Here is a 19,744-nt window from a genome sequence, read left to right on the forward strand (position 1 = left end):
TGTGTTATGGAAACTTGTATCAAATAACAACTATTATCCTTAGCCTCACGGTGGGCACCAAACTGTTTACCCTAAAAAATGGATAACAATTGAATTTATACGCGGTGTGGGTTAATTCAATAGAAGCTTAGATTAAACAAATAAAAGACGTAATAAATGACCAAACCAATGATAAGAATGAGTTTGTGCTCGGTTAATGGCTTAACGAGGAGCCTGCCTTCGGTTCCGAGCTAACACTTATGAATAACTTATGAACAAGAACAAGAGCTTTGAATAACTTTCAGAAACAAAAGTATATTGTCTTGATATGTGTGTTACACCGTGTCTAATGAATAATAAGCTTTCCCTTTATATAGTAGGTGGGTTTTACCCTAAGTGCAATCCTAAAAAAGGTAAAAATCTTCCTTTTCGTTAATCACTGATTTTCTGCCGATACGGACCGATATTCACGCTGTAATATTCAGTTGGGCACGAACATCACGGCCTTTTGTTAGTCATGTGCGGTTGTTTGGTAATGCTCTCTGAAGTCTTGGGACTCAAACCGGACCCAGAGGACGTGGTCCCGATGCTCCCGAGGGCAGGTGTTTTGCTCGAACCCTGATACGAGGGGCTCCTCGCTCTGATTCCGATTCTTTACGGTCACGTCCCTACTCCGTTTGCCTTACCGGGAAACCGGGTAGCTCAGTGAGCTCGATTTTACCCGTATACATAGCTATCATAGATATTTTGTTTAATCATCGTAAAATCTACTAGTCAAATAAATTTGGATTCGTGTCTGATAGCCTCTCTAATGCGTTTGAACCGTTTTCTATCAAGAAGTTCTCTATGGTCAGAGTTCGAACTGTGACCTCTAATTAAGGGTCATTCAACCACGCCTCCTGGTGGTAGCTATCAAAAACTTTCTCCTAGATACACGACCATTTGTCTCTGTGAATGGTTAGTAATTAGAATCTTACTAATAAGAGATTGAATTCGTTATCTGCACCACAACAGATATGGTTGGATGAACAAAAATTTTTTACCCTTAATCAAAGGTCTCGAGTATAAAGAATAAGGAAATTCCAGAAGTGTTATTTCTTAAATAGATTAATCTAGAGTAATTGTGATTTTCGAAAGTTGCTTCCTTTGCTTACCCTTCTTTCATTTGACATGACTAGAACCTTGTTTGGAAATTATTTTTCTGATATTGACCAAATGTAGATGCTCAAGTCAAATTCGGAACTAAACAAACTTGCTTCACTTTTTAACTGCGTGAAAAACAAAAAAGACATACAGCAAGACTTAGATTAATATAAGACGGCATTTAATGACAATTGATAGCAAGAATCCAGAAGAAATCCCAGAACCTTTTGATTCGCACTGCTTTTGCACTTTCTTTTTGTGGTAAAATAGAAAATTGAAGTGTGAGGAATAGGAACTAGATTCATCCTTTAATGTCGTCCTCCATTCCACTATTCCACATAGCCAACCATTTATTGCCATATTGCACTTTTCTTCTTGCCCCTCTACACAAGATGCCTCACATAAAGTCTAAACGTCACCATTTCAGATTTTATATACACAATCTTTGCTCTGTCTCCATGTGAGTCCTCTACCCCCAACCACCTATATAACTCTTCTCTCAAATTTCTACTAACAGCTTTCTTCCAAGGTTATCACCACAACCACAAATTTCAACGCTCTATTGTAAAGAAAACGAAGTGAATTGCTGTACGATTTAAGTTGTATACACTGACAATATTGTTACATGGAGGACGAGAACGAAGAACTTGTCAACAAAAAAGTATTAGTCCGAAGTGGTTCGCACATGTACGATGAATTGAGGAGTTTTAGAACGTGGTTCAAGTGGATGTGCGTGGATCAATCTGACACTTGGTCTGCTTGCTTATCTTGGTTTGTTTTTATTTGGCTTGCAGTAGTTGTGCCATGGCTCTCCCATTACCTTCTGGCTTGTACCGATTGTGATGCTGATCACAGTAGGCCGTACGACAGTGTTGTTCAGTTGTCTCTCAGCAGCGTTGCTGCTCTGTCATTCATCTGTCTTTCAAGGTTTAACAAGAAATATGGACTTCGGAGGTTCTTGTTCCTTGACAAGCTTTGTGGCGAGAGCGAGACCGTCAGAAATTGCTACACACAACAGCTTAATGTACGTGTTTTTTTTTCCTTTCTTGATTTGTTATCAGTCAAAAGCATGGCTTGATTCTACATATTTGACTATCATTTTGTTCCACTGAAATAATAATTAAATTCATTGAGCGACACAAGTCATGTTTGTTGTGTGACTCAAAAATGTATTCACATAAGCATTCACTCTATGATTGATAAACTAAGTCAAATAATTTGAATCATTTAATGAGGTTCGGCCATTTCATATTTGTTCAAATTTGTTAGTACTAATTAATGTGATATGTTGATCCTTGTTGACTCATTTGTAGCAATTACGTACTTTTTGTGCATTGAGCAAATATGATGCACTTGTCTTATATTCTCTTCTTAACATGCAGAGATCAATGAAAATCCTATTCATTTTTGTCATGCCATGTTTTGCTGCTGAAATCACATACAAGATTTGGTGGTACAGCTCAGGTGGAACTCGATTCCCCTTCTTGGGCAATGTCGTTATGAGTAATATCGTTGCGTGCATTCTGGAGCTCACCTCCTGGCTTTACAGGACTGTGGTGTTCTTCCTAGTGTGTGTTCTTTTCCGCTTGATCTGTTATCTTCAGATTCTCCGACTACAAGATTTTGCTCAGGTACTCTTCCATGTGGATTCTGATGTTGAATCAGTGTTGAGGGAGCACCTTAGAATCAGGAGGCATTTGAGAATTATTAGCCATAGGTACCGCGTGTTCATCTTGTGGGCATTGATATTCATCACAGCAAGTCTATTTGCCTCTCTTCTCATGACTACACGCCCAAATGCAGATCTTCATATCTATAAAAGTGGTGAACTTGCGGTATGGATTCTCATAATCTCATTTTGGCATTCTTATTTGTTATCGCTTCCTATTTCCCTCAGAACTGGCTCAAGAAAATCTACCTTTTGAAGATGTGATGCAGTAAATAAAATGTTGATATTTCAAGTTTTCGAACTATGTGTATATGTGAAGAAAAGATTGAAAATGTTTAAATACAATAAGATCATATTTATTTTGAACTCACTGACACTAGATTCTGAATATGATCGCCTTTGTCCATTTGTGGAACTAAATATTTTGGTCTTAATCTGCAGCTTTGTTCTGTCAGCCTTCTTGCTGGGCTGATGATACTACTGCGAAGTGCAACCAGAATTACACACAAGGCACAAGCTGTTACGAGCCTTGCTGCAAAGTGGCATGTCTGCGCGACCATAGGCTCGTATGATTGGGCTAAGGCTGAGACTTCTCCAGCAACTCAAGTAGCCTGCAACCAAGATTTTCATCCGAGTTCTAATGGATCATCTGATGCAGAGGATGTTGGAGATGAAGAAGATGAATTGGATAATACGAAATTTGTCCCATCGTATGCCTATAGTACAATTTCGTTCCAGAAAAGACAAGCTCTAGGTATGCTGATTTCATTTAGTTTCCTTATTCTTCCTTTAAAAATGTGCAAATATCACTATATTACTATATTAGGCGTACTATGAAACAGTTGCCCGTGACTGTAGATCAATTGATATGGTAATGTAAAAACTTTATGCTATCAGTGCACAAAAGTTAAACTCGTGTATTAATGCATAATTGGCTTGAATGGACTAATGGTAGCTTATTTTGATGCATCTTCTTGCAGTGACATATTTTGAGAACAATAGAGCAGGAGTAACGATTTACGGCTTCATGCTAGACAGAAGTTCTCTCCACACAATTTTTGGGATAGAGCTGACACTGATGCTATGGTTGCTTGGGAAAACTGTTGGCGTTTCTTGAATTATTGGCTGCACACAATTGAAAACTATAATATGTCGTTGCCTCTGATGTGGATCCATGAGATGGTTGTATGGTTCCCTGAACACAGGAACAGATGAAAATTTTCTTCTTGTGTATGATTAATTTCGCTGAACAAGGAAAGATTTATGCCTGGAATGCAAATGAAGGCAGATCATAGATTGAGTGAAAAAATAATATTATGAATATACTGTTACTTTTTTTAATGCTCTCTTACCTTACAACTTTATTGCCCAAATTACGCACAATTGTTTTTTCTTTTTCTGAAGAATAAATCATGTGCATTGTCAAAGTACTGTAAACAGTAAAATTTGTTAGTGACAGTTGGACAAATAAAGATGTGACACATGGAGCTGAACACAAGTAGGATGTGAGTTAGCAAATAGTAAGCATGAGACCGGTGTTGGATGAATCCGAAGACAGAGTAGCCGATGACAAAAATTCAAAGAATTGACATTGGGCAGCATTCAATGAGCAGCCGTTATAGAGAATATCTGCATTTTTAGCCAACTGTTATGCAGTCATCAATGACAGTTTTATTCTCATTCAAGAAGAGCTTGATTTGGGGATCTTGTCTCCCTAAATAGAGCTATAAATAGGAGAATTAGCATCTATTGTAGACACGAAAAATATTATGTACAAAAGGGCTATATTCTGCTCTCAAATTATAAAATTACTTGCTTTCTTTTATTTTTAATATTGCTTCTGGAGAAGCTCATCATACCAGCATGCTTGTATTTCTTTAAGTTATTTTTACATTCTTGATTTTATTCTTGTCTATTTCATATTTTTTGATCAAGTTAATTCACGTATCTATAAACCACGTTACAAATTCAACTATACCGTTTTACGGGTAAACAGTTTAGCACCCATCGTGGGGCATAGACAATTCTGTAATTGCTTTGATTCATTCATCTGCTACTAACAAATTTTGATTCCTTTCTTAGCAAAAGAAAAATCAGATATGGCAGCTAACGATGCCAACAATGTCTATAATGTTAGAGCACACAATGAACGTGAAGATGTGTTCCAGCGTGATGATTCAACCAGTGAAACCCGCAATGAAGGAGATAAAACAACTTTAGTTCGCGAAGTTCAAAATCCTCGATATATGAGCAGCCCAACTCCTGATGATGTGGATGTTGAACACGTTGTTGAAAGGGTCAAAATCTTGAGAGAGCAATAAAGAGTGATTATGGATCAGCTCTCAAGACAAGATCAGGTGATAACAGAGTTGAAGCAGGCGTTATCAGGTGCTTCCAATAATGCTAATGGAAGAGCTCTGATTCCTCCCAACATTCCCGCAAATCAAACGGTTCAAAGAGCTGATAACGACGCTCCAAGGGAAGAGTTCAGTTTCGACGAGGCAGGAGGTACCGGTAGTGGATCTGGGAAGATACCGGTAGTGGATCTGGGAAGGTACCGGTAGTGGATCTGGGAACAACAACTCAAATGATCCTTTCAAAATCGAGCTCATGAGGGAAATGAATGAACGAATGGACCAAAATGCTAAATAGTTCCATGCTCGGATGGATCAGATCCGGGGAGCGCCGCCGGTGTTAAAGGGACCGGATTCCAAGAAGTATACACAATTGCCGTTTAAACCAAGTGCGGCTCCCGACTTGATCCCAAAGAGGTTTAAGATGCCAGATATACCAAAATATGATGGGACTTCAGATCCACAGGAACACATCACGACCTACATTACGGCAGTAAAGGGAAATGACATGGCCAGCACGAGATCGAATCTGTTTTGTTGAAGAAGTTTGGCGAAACCCTGACAAAGGATGCCTTAACTTGGTATTCTCTCTTACTTGAGCATTCCATTGATTCTTTTGAAATGCTTGCAGATTCATTTATCAAAACTCATGTTGGAGCAAGAAAGGTCCAGGCAAGGAAGGTGGATATATTCAGAATATTCCAAGGAGAATTCGAACTGTTGCGAGAGTTTGTGATCCGATTTCAAAAGGAAAGGATGTTATTGCAGCAGTACCAGATGAGTGGGCAGCGGAGGCATTTACAAAGGGTCTCAAGCCGTTGAGCTCTGATGCCTTCCGAAACTAAAGGAAAAAATACTAGAATTTCAGGCAACCACATGGGCAGATGTTCCCAATTGATATGAGTCAAAGATCAGAATAAAAGATGATCAACTTGGCTTCTAGGTGTCTTCCAAAGGACGGAATTGTGATCGGAATCAAGATAAATTTAAAAATGATTTTGATGCAGATCGGCAGTTCTTCAAAAATCATTTTCAACCTTACGAGAGGGTCGATGGGCGTGGGAATAAAGGTTTTTAGTCATCAGATAAGTTCGCTTCCGATAGAAAGGCAGATCGCGATCGAAGTAGTAGATCGTTGCAGGAGAAAGAGACGTCGGGGTCCCGAGATTCAACATATGCCAGATTATCCGACTACAACTTTAACATCATCTTGGTAGAATTGATGTTGGCTATGAGTAATATTAAATAAGCTTGGTTTCCAAAACCAATCCGATCGGATCCTAGCCAAAGGGATCCTAATTTATGGTGTGAATTCCATGGAACTCACGGCCATAGGTGTTCGCCTAAGCGAAGTTTGTTTTGATGATTGACAAAGGAACTCAAGCATGAACCGGGTCCATACACTGTGTACACAGACACGGGTAGATTCGAGCACAAGGCATGCACGTGAAGTAGATAAGCTTAAATGGTTATATCTGATATATCCTGAACAAAAAAGTTGCATAAGTGATGAGAGGAATGACTCCTTACTTGAAGAGAACTCTATCCTAGATAAGGGATGAGTTAGAAGTTGAAGATAACTAGAATTCTTCCACCAAGGAAAAGTATAGCATTAGAACTCTAGTTATTTCCTATTCTACTAACTCTATATAATTCAGGATGTTATCATTTTACAGGGACACACAAACGCTGAAGTTAAACGAGAGTTGAGAGCAAAATAGTAAGGCATTTTGCAAGCAATTCCTGTGTGATTCAAGTGTGCGAACCTGAAGCTACATGAACCAGATAAAAGAACCAATTCCAAGTATTTGTCTTTTATTCTAGTTTTATTGTAGTAGGGCTTTTGAGTTGTACCTTTCAGCTTTATCTAGAAGCAATTGCACTAAGTACTTTGAGTGTAGTATTCAAGTTAGAGTTAATTTGAAGTTGTCACAATAGTTCGAGACTAGCTGCCACAAAGGGTTAGAGGTAATCCTTAGATTTACAAAGAGTTTTGTAAATGCTGTTTTTGGCTCAGTGATTTAGTGAAGTGTTGGGTAAAATACTACTGGGTAGTAGGTCATGATTTTTTCACCTTTTGAGTCAGGTGTTTTTCACGTAAAATATTTGTGTTCTTTACTTTCTGTATTTATTATTCCGCAACAGTAGTATAAGGAACACATAGAAGAACCAGGTCCTTCTATAATCTGTGCATGCAAAACATTGGACACCACACAAATCACCCCCATCTTGTGTGGTATCGAAGTATAAAACATCAATAGGACTGGGGATTGCCGACAACTTCGTGAAGGGGTGGCAACGTTGTTGAATAATGTTCACCTTAGAGAGTTTTTAAGTGACTACGCCAAGAACAACTATGGAAGAAATCGGGATGTTACAGAACCAACAAAACCGGATGCAAGGTCACTTTGGATGACGATAAATATGATTTTTGGTGGAGACGAAGTAAATGGGGTGATATTGTCGACAACAAAGAAGACGAAAATATCGGTGACTCATAGCAAGAGGATTTAAGAGGTCTCAAAAGATGACATCATCTTCACAGAAAAAGATGTTAATGGACTTCTTCTACCGCACAATGATGCTTTAGTAATTTCTCTTAATGTCTTAGATTTTAAAATTTAAACGTGTGTTGTTTGATCCAGGAAGTTCACCCAGCATCATACAATGGAGAGTATTGGAGCAAGCAAAGATGACCGGAAACATAGTTCTCGTAACAAAGCTTTTGGTCAGGTTCAACTTGACGAGTGTGACAACCCGAGGAGAAATTTTGTTGCCCACACATGCCAAAGAAATAAGGAAGACCACCCTGTTCAAAGTGGTAGATGAAGACATGGGCTATAATGTAATCCTTGGAAGACCATGAATATATAAAATGAAGGTTTTACCTTCAATATACCAGCTGCAAGGGAGATGAACGCAGTGACCATTTCCAGTAGCAAGGGTAAAGAGATTAGTAAATAGCAATTACAGGAATCGTTGCCCTCTTCCACTTAAGATGATAAAGAAAAGGAGTTTTAGGTACCGAGGTCTTTTCAGGTACCGAAGAAAACAGATACGGCTAAATCAACCGCATAAGATCTCGAACACGTGGCCTTATTCGAAGAGTTCTTAGAAAGGAAGTTTTACTTAGGAACGGGTTTGAGTCCCAAACTCAAGTTACAAATTTTGGATTTTCTAAAATCTAACATTGCTTGTTTTACATGGTCACATTCAGATATGACAGGTATTCCATTGGAAGTGGTTGTCCACAAGCTAAGTTTTAACCCTAACTTCCCTCCGGTGAGGCAGAAGAAACGACTGATAGCAGAGGTTAGGAATAGGTTTGTCAAGGAAGAGGTTATCCGATTACTTAATATAGGTTCAATTCGAGAGGTAAATTACCCTGATTGGCTAGCTAACGTAGTGGTAGTAACTAAAAAGAATAATAAATTTAGAATGTGTGTAGATTATAAAGATTTAAATAAGGCATGCCCCAGAGACTCTTTCATTGCCAAACATTAATCAAATGATTGATTCTACGGTCGGGCATGAGTTAATGAGTATTTTTATGCCTATTCCGGGTATAATATTAGGATTGACCCGAAAGATCAAGAGAAGACTTCTTTTATCATAAATTTTGGCACATACTGCTATAATATAATGCCTTTTGGTCTTAAAAATACCGGAGCCACTTATCAGTGGCTTGTTAATAAAATGTATGAAAACTAGATAGGCAAGACATTGAAAGTTTATATTGATGACATGTTGATTAAGTATCTTAATGAAGGAGATCATCTGAAACATCTTCAAGAGACGTCTGACATTCTGAGAAAATACAACACAAAGCTCAACCCGGAGAAGTGCTCCTTTTGAGTTGGTTCTGGTAAGTTCTTGGGGTTTCTGGTCTTTAAAATGGGAATCGAAGTAAATACCGATAAAATCAAATCCATCGAGGATACATCGGACCAGCTAACAAGTGTGAATGAAGTACAGAGGTTGATCGGTAGATTGGCGGCTCTAAGCAGGTCCATCTCGAGGTCTTCGGAGAAGTGCCATCACTTCTTTTCACTTTTGAAAAAAGAAGATCAATTTTGTGTGGACTTCGGAATGCCAACAGGCACTGAAAGATCTAAAAAGGTACATGTCTAGCCCTATGTTGTTGTCGAAATCGGAAGAAGGTGAGAAACTGCTGATTTATCTGGAGGTCTCGGAAGTAGCGGTAACTGTTGTTTTGGTCCGGAAAGAAGAAGGTAAGCAATTTCCCGTTTATTATGTTAGTAAAATATTATCGGGAGCAGAGACACTATATTCGCACCATGAAAAGTTGGACTTACCTCTCGTAGTTGCCTCTCGAAAGCTTAGGCCTTATTTTCAGTAACATCCTATAGCCATTGTGACAACCTTTCCCTTGATGTCTTTCATAAGCCTGAGTTGTCGGGTCGTTTGGCTAAATGGGCAGTCGAGGTTAGTGAATTCGATATTGAATGCAAGCCCAGGACTGCAATCAAGTCACAAGGTTTGGCCAACTTTGTGGCCGATTTTAGTCCGGGATTAATGCATTTAGCTGCTAAAGAAGCAGTATTCGTAACAGGAACGGTATCAGGAGTTTTGACCTTGTTTACGGATTGAGCTTCCAACGTAAAAGGGTCTAATCTTGGGGTAGTATTAATCACTTCTTCGAGGGTAACCCTGAGACAGGCCATTAGAACTGTGACACTAACTAACAATGAAGCCGAGTATGAGGCTTTGGTTGCACGACTTGAACTAGCTTGGGGAATAGGTTTCGAGGTCATCGAAATAAAGTGCGACTCCTAGTTGGTAGTGAACCAAGTATACGGAATTTTCGACACCAAGAAGGAGTGCATGTAATATTACTTGAAAAATGTTCAAGTATTACTTTCGTGGTTTAGGGAATGGTCAATCGTCTACATTCCAAGGGAGGAAAATATGGAGGCAAACACATTGGATAATTTGGGTTCGTTTACGAAAATGAAAGGGTCTGATGTTGGTGCGGTAGTTCAATTGTTGCATTTGGTGCTGGATGTGGATGGCTACTGTGAAGTTAACTCGACCAACTTAATTTGGGATTAAAGAAATGAGTTTATATAATATCTAAGGCTTGAAAAATTTCTTGAAGACCCAAAAGCATCCTGGGCACTACAGACTAAGGCAGCTCGTTACTGTCTTATTGACGGTCAATTATATAGAAGGTCATTCCAAGGACCATTGGCTCGGTGTTTAGGGACATCGGAGGCTGACTACGTAATGAGAGAAGTTTATGAAGGAATATGGGGGAACCATTCCGGTGCACACTCCTTAGTTCTCAAGTTAATAAGAGCTGGCTACTATTGGTCCCGAATGGAGCATGATGCAAAGATATTTGTACAAAAGTGTGATAAATGTCAATGTCATGCACAGTTAGTGCATCAACTAGAAGAACTTTTGCATTCGGCGGTGTCACCATGGCCATTCATGAAATGAGGGATGGACATAGTTGGTCCCTTACCACAAGGACCCGGTAAAATAAAATTCCTTTTGGTTTTACCTGATTATTTTACTAAATGGGTTGAAGCAGGTGCTTACCAAAAGATCGGAGAACGATAAGTGATTGATTTTATATGGGACCACATCGTCTGCCAGTTTGAAATACCAAAAAAATTGCTTATGACAACGTGACACAGTTTATAGGTTCCAAAGTCACAAAGTTTTTGGAAGGATTGAAGATAAAGCGAATTACATATTCACCATACCAACCGAGTGCTAATGGACAAGCGGAGTCAACGAATAAGGTAATAATCCAAAACCTTAAAAAAAGTTAGAAGATGCTAAAGGCAAGTGGCTAGATGAGCTACCGGGTGTGTTATGAGCATATTGAACCATGAGAAATCGAGCATGGTTATTTGTAGGATTATTGGAAAATGATCCATTACGATGAAATAAAACTTAAGAGGAGTGCTTTTGAACAAGGAAAAAAATCAAGCACAAAAAACTAAAGTGCGGACTGCGAAATTTTGTGTGCGACCGCAGAACATAAAGAAGAATTAACAAAGCTGCAATGTAAGGTGCGGACCGCACAATAATTGTGCGGACGCAGAAGTTAAGGTTCAGAGAGTTCCAACTCCAAGCCCAACGAAAACTGCGGACCATACTATAATTGTGCGGCCGCAGAAATCAAATGTGCGGCCCCACCCAGAATTGTGCGGTCCGCAGAACTCAAGAAGACGCGGCTGCAGTGCAGAATTATGCGGCCGTAGATATAACTCTTGTCAAGAGCTGAAGCAAAGTGCGGACCGCACACAGAATTGTGCGGCACCAGAACCTCCGAAAGGGCAATTTTATCCGAAAATTCTAGCTTTGTATAAATAGACTACTTTTACGAAATTAGGTCATGTTTTGAATACCAGAAAGTCAGTAGCCGTTTTTCTTTACTCTTTTAGGCAACTTTAGCTCATCTTGTTGATTTTACATTGGATTTTCATCTATTTATCTTTCAATATGAGTTTTATCATCTTTTCTTCTTTATTTTCTTCATTACCCACTATAAGTAGCTAAATTTATAGCTAGGGTTGTGACCCAACCCTAGTGTGGGAACCTAATGGGTGTTTGGTTTAGGGCTTATTTATGGTTGGGTGTATATTATTTAGCCTAGTTCTTGCTATAATTATAGAATTAATAGTTGCAAACATTGGTTCAAACCTATTTGACTTGGTCTCTACTTGAGAAAGAGAGACTTAGTCTAGAAAAACTTGGCTAACAAGAGTTTGGGATGAAATCAAGAGATTGATAGTCCCAATTTAAGGGTTGAACCTAGAGATAGTAAAACCTTACTTGAGCAATATGTCAACTATTTAGTTCAATACCCATTTGAACTTGAAAAGCCAAATTGGGCAAAATCACTCTCTTACCGAGAGGTATTGAGTGGGTATTTGAGTGTTGATTATTATAATACACCCCGATCAACGAAGCTCGCTCTAAAGCCCACAACCCGTTATGAGACACCTAGGTGGAAGCCACAGCCCTAGACCTTTTACATATTTGAAAAACAACAACAAAAACATTCTTCTCTAGTTTCATATTTTTCAATTGCAATCCTTAGTATAATTTTAGAAGTAAAATCAAAACAAAGATAGTGGAAGTACAACTTAGACAATTCACGGGCTTAGATCAAATACATACCACTAATCCCATCTACGCTACTTGTGGATTCGATCCCGACTCCTAGTTGGGTATTATTATTGCAATCGATCGCTTCACAACCCCAATTTGAGGTGTGACTTGGGCGAGATAAATTTTTGGCGCCGTTGCCGGGGGGCATAAAAATGGATTTAGCTATATATTTTATTTTGTGTATGAATTGTCTTCTTTTCCTTTCGTGTTTCCAATATTTTTGGTGAAATAATTTTAGGTGAAACAATGGCTCTCAACAACAATGATCCTCTCAGAAACATGCCTTTGGGGGATGTGGACGTGGAAGATGACCAAGTTGAATAGGTTCCTCTTGAACCTCAAGCAAATAGATGAGGCTGACCACCTCAAGACAACGTTCTCGTTCCACCCCAAATCCACCAAGAGCGGCTCCACACCGGGTGTTGCCGAATGAAGGGTATGCAAGTGCTATAGTCCCGCCCTGCATTAGGGCGGGAAACTTTCAAATCACAAATGTTATGCTCACATTGCTAGAGCAACGGGGATTCTTCACCGGAGCTCCGAATCAAAATGCGTACAAATACTTGAAAGGGTTTGTGGATAATTGCTGGGGGAGTAAACAGACCAATGTCTCCAGGATGCTCTAAGGTTGAGGCTATTAACTTTCTTTCTATGGGGGAAAGCATTGGATTGGTTAGAAAGGTTGCCAAACCATTCCATTCATACATGGGATAAATTGGCGAGAAATTTATTTCCAAGTTCTTTTCTCCCAGGCATATGGCTACTCTTAGAGACGAGATTCTAGCATTCAAACAAGAACCCAATGAGCCTTTGCATGAGATATGAGAGAGGTACCGAACTATGGTGAAAGAGTGCCCGAACAATGAAATGACGGAGGCTATGATTCAACAAACTTTCTATATTGGGATCAATACTACCAATTAATGCGTGGTCAACCAACTTGCCGGTGAAAATTTCATGACAACACCAAATGTCGAAGCTTGTGACATCTTAGATGAAATGGCGAATACTTCATCGACATGGCAAAGTAGAGAAAATGTTCCTCAAGGTGATCCAAATGTGATTCACCTACATAAAGAATTGCATGATCATAGGCAAGCAATTGCCGAGTTGACCACTACAATGAATCAATTAGCCAAAGCTCAACATCAACAAGTTCAAGGTCCTAAGCAATTAAATGCAATGGAGGATGTCAATATGATGGTAAAAAAGAAAAGGCAAAAGGGTCTTCAAGTGCAAAACCATGCGGAACATTATGTGCAAGAAGATAGTGGGTTCGATCATGATGAATCTTACAATGACCAAGAAGAGGAAGTACAATATGTAAACAACTTCCAAGGGCAAAGAAACAACTCTCAAGGGACGAATCAATAACAATGGCGACCTCATAGTAATCAAGGGAATTGGAACAATCAAAACAACCAAGGGAATTGGAACAATCAAAACAATCAAGGAAATTGGAATGGTCAAAATAACCAAGGCAATTAGAGTGGAAATAGTCAAGGATATTGGGGAGGCAACAACCAAAGGGGATGGAACAATAACCAAGGAAATCGGGGGTTGAGCTTTCAAAGGCCTCCGATGTATCAACAACCGAGCAACCCGACTCCTTATCCTTCCCAGGGTCCAAGCTCTTCTAATAATGAGATGGGGTGAGAATATGTTTAAACAAATGATGGAGAAGAATTCCCACTCCGATGCTCAACTAGCCTCTCACAACACTTCAATGCGCAATTTGGAAGTTCAATTGGGGCAAATCTCACAAGCTTTGAACACTCGTCCTAAGGGGGCACTACCAAGTGACACGGTGATGAACCCAAAGGGTGGAAACAACACGGGACATGCCATGGCCATGAAAACAAGGAGTGAAAAAGGTGGAGATGCAACAACCTCAAGTCAAAGAAAAATTATGGATGATGAACAAGTGATTCAAGAAGATGAGATTCCAAACAATTTGGTGCAAGCCAATGATGAAGTAAGAATTGATATTGATGATAATGTGGATGAGACTCAAGAGGAAGTGAACCAGTCTAGGGAGCACATTGTAGACATACCGGAACCAGTAGTGCCAAAGGCTAAGGCATCAATGCCAAGGCCTCGCCCTCTATACCTTCAAAGGCTTGCCAAGCAAAATGGTGAGAACCAATTCAAAAGGTTCATTGAGATGATGAAAAACCAATCTATTAATATGCCATTGGTTGAGGCTTTGGAGCAAATGCACGGTTATGCAAAGTTCATGAAGGATTTTGTGACAAGAAGAGGTCGATGAATTATGAGACTATAAAGATGACACATCAAGTGAGTGCAATTGTACACTTAATGGCTCCTAAATTGGAAGATCCTGACACTTTCACAATCCCTTGTACTATTGGAAGTGCCGACTTTGCAAAAGCTCTTTATGATCTTGGGACAAGTATCAATTTGATGCCCTATTCGGTTTTCAAGACTTTGGGAATTGGGCAACCAAGACCCATATCTATGAGGTTACAAATGGCAGATCGTACTATGAAGAGACCATTGGGTATTATTGCTGATGTGTTGGTTCGTGTTGATAAATTCATCCTCTCGGCGGACTTTGTAAGTCTTGATTATGAAGTAGACTATGAGGTGCCTATTATTCTAGGGAGACCTTTTCTTGCTACGGGGAAGGCTCTTGTTGATGTGGAAGCCGGTGAGCTCACTTTCCGGGTGGGTAATGAAAAGGTGGTTTTCCATGTATGCAAATCTATGAGGCAACCGAATAGTAATCAAGTTTGTTCGTTTGTGGACTTGGTGACCGATGTGATTATTGATGATACTAGTGCCATAATGAATGTGGATGATACTTGAGAGGCCGTTTTTCTCAACCTTGATGATAATGGGAAGGATGGCTATGTGGAATGTGTGAATGCATTGCAAGGAGTGGGGTCTTACACTTATGAACCCCGCAAATTGTCCTTGGATCTTGAAAATTGGAAGACACCTCCCACAAAGCTCTCAATCGAGGAGCCTCCCACTTTGGAGTTAAAGCCATTGCCTCCATATATCAGATATGAATTCCTTGGCCCTTGTTCTACGATACCGGTTATTCTTTCCTCTTGTTTGACTAACGTGCAGGTAGACTCCACATTGGCGGTGCTACAAAAGAGGAATAAAGCTATCAGATGGACATTGGCGAATATTCGGGGTATAAGCCCCGCATTTTGCATGCACAAGATTATTTTGGAGGAGGATGCCAAACCCTCCGTTGAACATCAAAGAAGACTAAATGAAGCAATGCAAGAGATGGTCAAAAAGGAGATCATAAAGTGGTTGGATGTCGGGGTTGTTTACCCCATTTTCGATAGTTCGTGGACCTCTCTGGTGCAATGTATCCCAAAGAAAGGGGGCATGATGGTGGTCACCAATACAAGAACGAGTTGATTCCTACAAGAACGGTGACCAGATGGAGAGTGTGTATGGATTATCGCAAGCTCAACAAATTCATAAGGAAGGATCATTTTCCACTTCCTTTCCTTGATCAAATGCTTGATAGGTTGGCCGACCGTTCTTTCTATTGTTTCCTTGATGGGTATTCCGGCTACAATCAAATTCTTATTGCTCCAGAGGATCAAGAGAAGACTACTTTCACATGTCCCTATGGTACTTTCGCATTCTCGCGGATGCTATTTGGTTTATGCAATGCACCGATGACTTTTCAGCGGTGTATGATGGCTATCTTCATGGACATGGTGGAGGATTTCCTTGAGATCTTTATGGATGACTTTTCAGTGGTCGGGAATTCTTTTGATGATTGCTTGAAAAATTTGGATAAGATCTTGGCAAGATGTGAAGAGACGAACTTGGTGTTGAATTGGGAGAAATGTCATTTCATGGTTAAGGAAGGCATTGTCCTTGGCCAAAACATTTCAAAGAATGGCATTGAGGTCGACAAGGCAAAAATAAAGGTGATTTCTAAACTTCCACCTCCAACATCCGTGAAGGGAATGAGGAGTTTCTTGGGTCATGCGGGGTTCTACCAGCATTTCATCAGGGATTTTTCCAAAGTGGTGAACCCTTTGTGTGAGCTATTGGAGAAAGATGCCAAATTCCATTTTAACGAGGATAGCATGAAGGCATTTGAATTGCTAAAGTCCAAATTGACAACTACTCCTATTATCACCGCACCAGATTGGAGCTTGCCTTTTGAGCTCATGTGTGACGCAAGTGATGTGGCGGTCGGAGTAGTTTTAGGGCTACTTATTAACAAAATCTTCCATCCGATCTACTATGCTAGTAAGACCATGAACGATGCCCAAGTCAATCACACGGTGACAGAAAAAGAGCTCTTTGCTATTATTTTTGCTATGGAGAAGTTCTGCCCGTACTTGATGGGTACAAAGGTGATTGTCCATACGGATCATGCGGCGCTTCGGTACCTAACGAGCAATAAAGATTCAAAAGTGCGGTTAATGAGATGGGTACTTTTATTGCAAGAGTTCGATCTAGAAATCCAAGACCGCAAAGGCAATGAAAACCAAGTGGCGGACCACTTGTCTCGCTTGGAGGAGGAGGGGAGGCCATATTACGGCCTTGAAATCAATGACTCCTTCCCCGACGAGCAACTTATAGCCATTTCAATGACCAAGATGCCATGGTTCACCGACTTAGCAAATTATCTTATGAGTGGTATTGTACCGAATGGGTTCTCTTCTAACCAAAGGAAGAAACTCAAAATGGGATTGCCTTGAATACTATTGGGAAGAACCGTACCTCTTCCAGATTTGTACCGATGGTATGATTCGAAGATGTGTGCCGGAGGAGGAACAAGTGGATATTCTTGGTGCTTTCCACTCTTCATCATATGGTGGTCACCATGGTGGAGCGAGAACGGCGGAAAAAAATGTTGAGTTATGGATTCTATTGGCCTACTCTCTACAAGGACGCACGTGATCTAGTCAAGCGTTGTGATGAATGTCAAAGGGCCGGTGTAATTTCAAAGAAAAATGAGATGCCCCTCACCACCATCTTGAAAATTGATATTTTTGATATGTGGGATATTGATTACATGGGACCGTTCGTAAGCTCTTGTGGGAACACCTACATTTTGGTAGTTGTGGACTATGTGTCAAAGTGGGTTGAGGCCGTTGCTCTACCCAACAACGAAGCTCGAAGTGTGGTGGCATTTTTAAAAAAGAACATCTTTACAAGATTTTGTACTCCAAAGGCCATTATAAGTGATGGGGGATCGAACTTTTGTAACAAAGCTTTTGATACCTTACTCACTAAGTATGGTGTCACTCACAAAGTCACGACCCCCTATCACCCTCAAGCAAGCGGACAAGTGGAAGTCTCCAACCGGGAGATCAAGAGTATTTTGTCAAAGACAGTGAATGCCAACCGGATGGATTGGTCAAAGAAACTTGATGATTCTCTATGGGCCTATAGGACGGCTTACAAAACACCGATTGGGATGTCTCCATACCGGTTGGTATTCGGGAAAGCTTGTCACCTTTCAGTGAAACTTGAGCACAAGGCTATATGGGCTTTGAAGAAGCTAAATCTTGAGTGGGATGTCGCCTCCAACTTAAGGGTGGCTCAATTGAATGAGTTAGATGAATTTTGGTACCATGCATATACAAGTTCATCCTTATACAAGGAGAAGATGAAGCACATCCATGACAAGTACATTCGGAACAAGGAGTTTAAAGAAGGTGATATTGTGTTATTGTTCAATTCTCGGTTACGAATATTTTCAGGAAAGTTGAAGTCTAAATGGAGTGGCCCGTTTGAAGTTGTGAGTGTGACACCCTTTGGTGCATTAGACGTGAAGAATAAAAATGATGAAGTGTTAAGAGTCAATGGTCACCGGGTGAAGCATTATTTGGGAAAAGTAGATGATGGCCACGTCGTGGCATTAATTCATTTCAAGTGATTGATAGTAATCTGCATCGTGCCGCGACGTTAAATCAGGTGCTTCTTGCGAGGCAACCCATGTTTCTTTTTATTTTTATTTTTCTTGTTTTTTTAGATAGGTCTTGATTTGTGCTAACTAGTTTTGAAGTATATTGCAGGAATGAGTGTGCTTTGCAGGAACTGTGCTCAGGAAAAATGCTAAGTGTGGAAAAAATTGCGGACCGCACATTTATTGTGCGGACCGCATAATCTTGATGGCCACATCAGAAATGAGTATGCGGCCGCACAACTGGATATCAGAAATTGCAAACTCTCTGAAGTTGTGCATGTTAGAGAAATGGCCAAAGTGGGGCCGCACGCACAAGGAAATGTGCCGTCCGCACTTAGAAATGTGCGGATCGCAGATCGTCAAAAAGAGTAATTGGTAACAGGTAAGGAGTGCGGACCGCATATAAAATTGTGTGGCCGCACTCAACTTAGCATTTTTCCCCTAGTCGGTCAAACTATAAATAGTGACCCTCCCACTGTTCAAAACTTTACACACTCTGACTAGTTGACACCAAAGAAAGCATAGTGCACTCAAATTGATTCAAGCATCTCACACTCATTTCATTTTCCTTGATTCTTCCTTGGATCACTACATCACTTGTAGGTTCAATTCATCTTCAAATTTTTCAATTTTCTTAATTTTGTTCATAGTTAGTGTAGTTATTTTTAGGCCTAATGTCAAATTCATCATCATGTGTGCTTAAAATTGTGTGGGTAACTTCCTAGTTGCTAATTGGGGGATGGGTAAACGGTGTATCATGTCTAGATTGCCACTACCATGTCTAAATTGTGCTAAATTGAAAAGCCCTAAGTTCACTGTCGTTGGTGTTTAAATTGTGCGGTCCGCAGATCTTTAGGCTAGGGCAAATATGTGCATTGATTATGTGGACCGCACTCAAAATTGCACGGTCCGCAGAAATTCAATCGCGGTCACAGAAAAGTGTGTGCGGCTGCAGATCATGCAATTCTTTGACTCTAGAGAGTTGTCATTTTTGAAGTTTCAATGTGCGACCGCACCCAAAATTGTGCGTACCGCACTTCAGATGTGTGGCCACACTTAAAATTATGCGGACAGCAGAATCTTCACTGCGGCCGCACTTTCAAATTGTGCGGTCCGCACAACCCCATCTGCGGACGTACTCAAAAATGTGTGGTCCGCACAACCCCATCCTGCAACATGTTTTATTCTGCAAATCATATGCTTTCTTGCACTTAACTATAACTGATTCCTATTGCTATGTATTGCACATAATGGTTAGATCACGGGGACGAGGTGATACATCCAAGGGGAGGGGTGAACCCTCCCGAGGCCGAGGCAGGAGTACCCTACCACTCTCCGTGCAAAAAGTGATCAATAAAAAGGCAACAATAGGCCGAGGTAGACAACCGGAGCCCTCCGAATCAAGTTCATATGCCCCGTCTAGGGAAGCATCGGAGGGAGACTCAGTATAAAGGCAGCCTGTTGTGCAATCACAACCACAGTTTCCCCAGGATAGATACCGACTGAGAGATGAGCCTACCTCTTCTG

The 19,744-nt window shown here is 40.3% G+C and overlaps 1 protein-coding gene across 1 annotated transcript; it reads left to right on the forward strand.

Annotated features, from left to right (window-relative positions):
• Positions 1-1,609: 1,609 nt before the first annotated feature.
• LOC104086572 (uncharacterized) lies at positions 1,610-4,132 on the forward strand. Its single transcript, XM_009590866.4, has 4 exons — positions 1,610-2,146; positions 2,505-2,957; positions 3,233-3,545; positions 3,772-4,132. The coding sequence occupies exons 1-4, from the start codon at positions 1,748-1,750 to the stop codon at positions 3,906-3,908; spliced, it is 1,302 nt and encodes a 433-aa protein (XP_009589161.1). The 5' UTR covers positions 1,610-1,747; the 3' UTR covers positions 3,909-4,132.
• The last annotated feature ends 15,612 nt before the right edge of the window (positions 4,133-19,744 follow it).

This window comes from Nicotiana tomentosiformis, chromosome 6 (genome assembly GCF_000390325.3).
Source record: "Nicotiana tomentosiformis chromosome 6, ASM39032v3, whole genome shotgun sequence".
Taxonomy (NCBI): Eukaryota; Viridiplantae; Streptophyta; class Magnoliopsida; order Solanales; family Solanaceae; genus Nicotiana; species Nicotiana tomentosiformis.

Bases quoted from the DNA above. Each gene is read 5' to 3' on its own strand.
- LOC104086572 (XM_009590866.4), top strand. From the start codon at position 1,748: ATGGAGGACGAGAACGAAGAACTTGTCAACAAAAAAGTATTAGTCCGA. The intron at 2,147-2,504 runs GTACGTGTTTTT...CTTAACATGCAG, and splicing joins GCTACACACAACAGCTTAAT to AGATCAATGAAAATCCTATT. The intron at 2,958-3,232 runs GTATGGATTCTC...CTTAATCTGCAG, and splicing joins ATAAAAGTGGTGAACTTGCG to CTTTGTTCTGTCAGCCTTCT.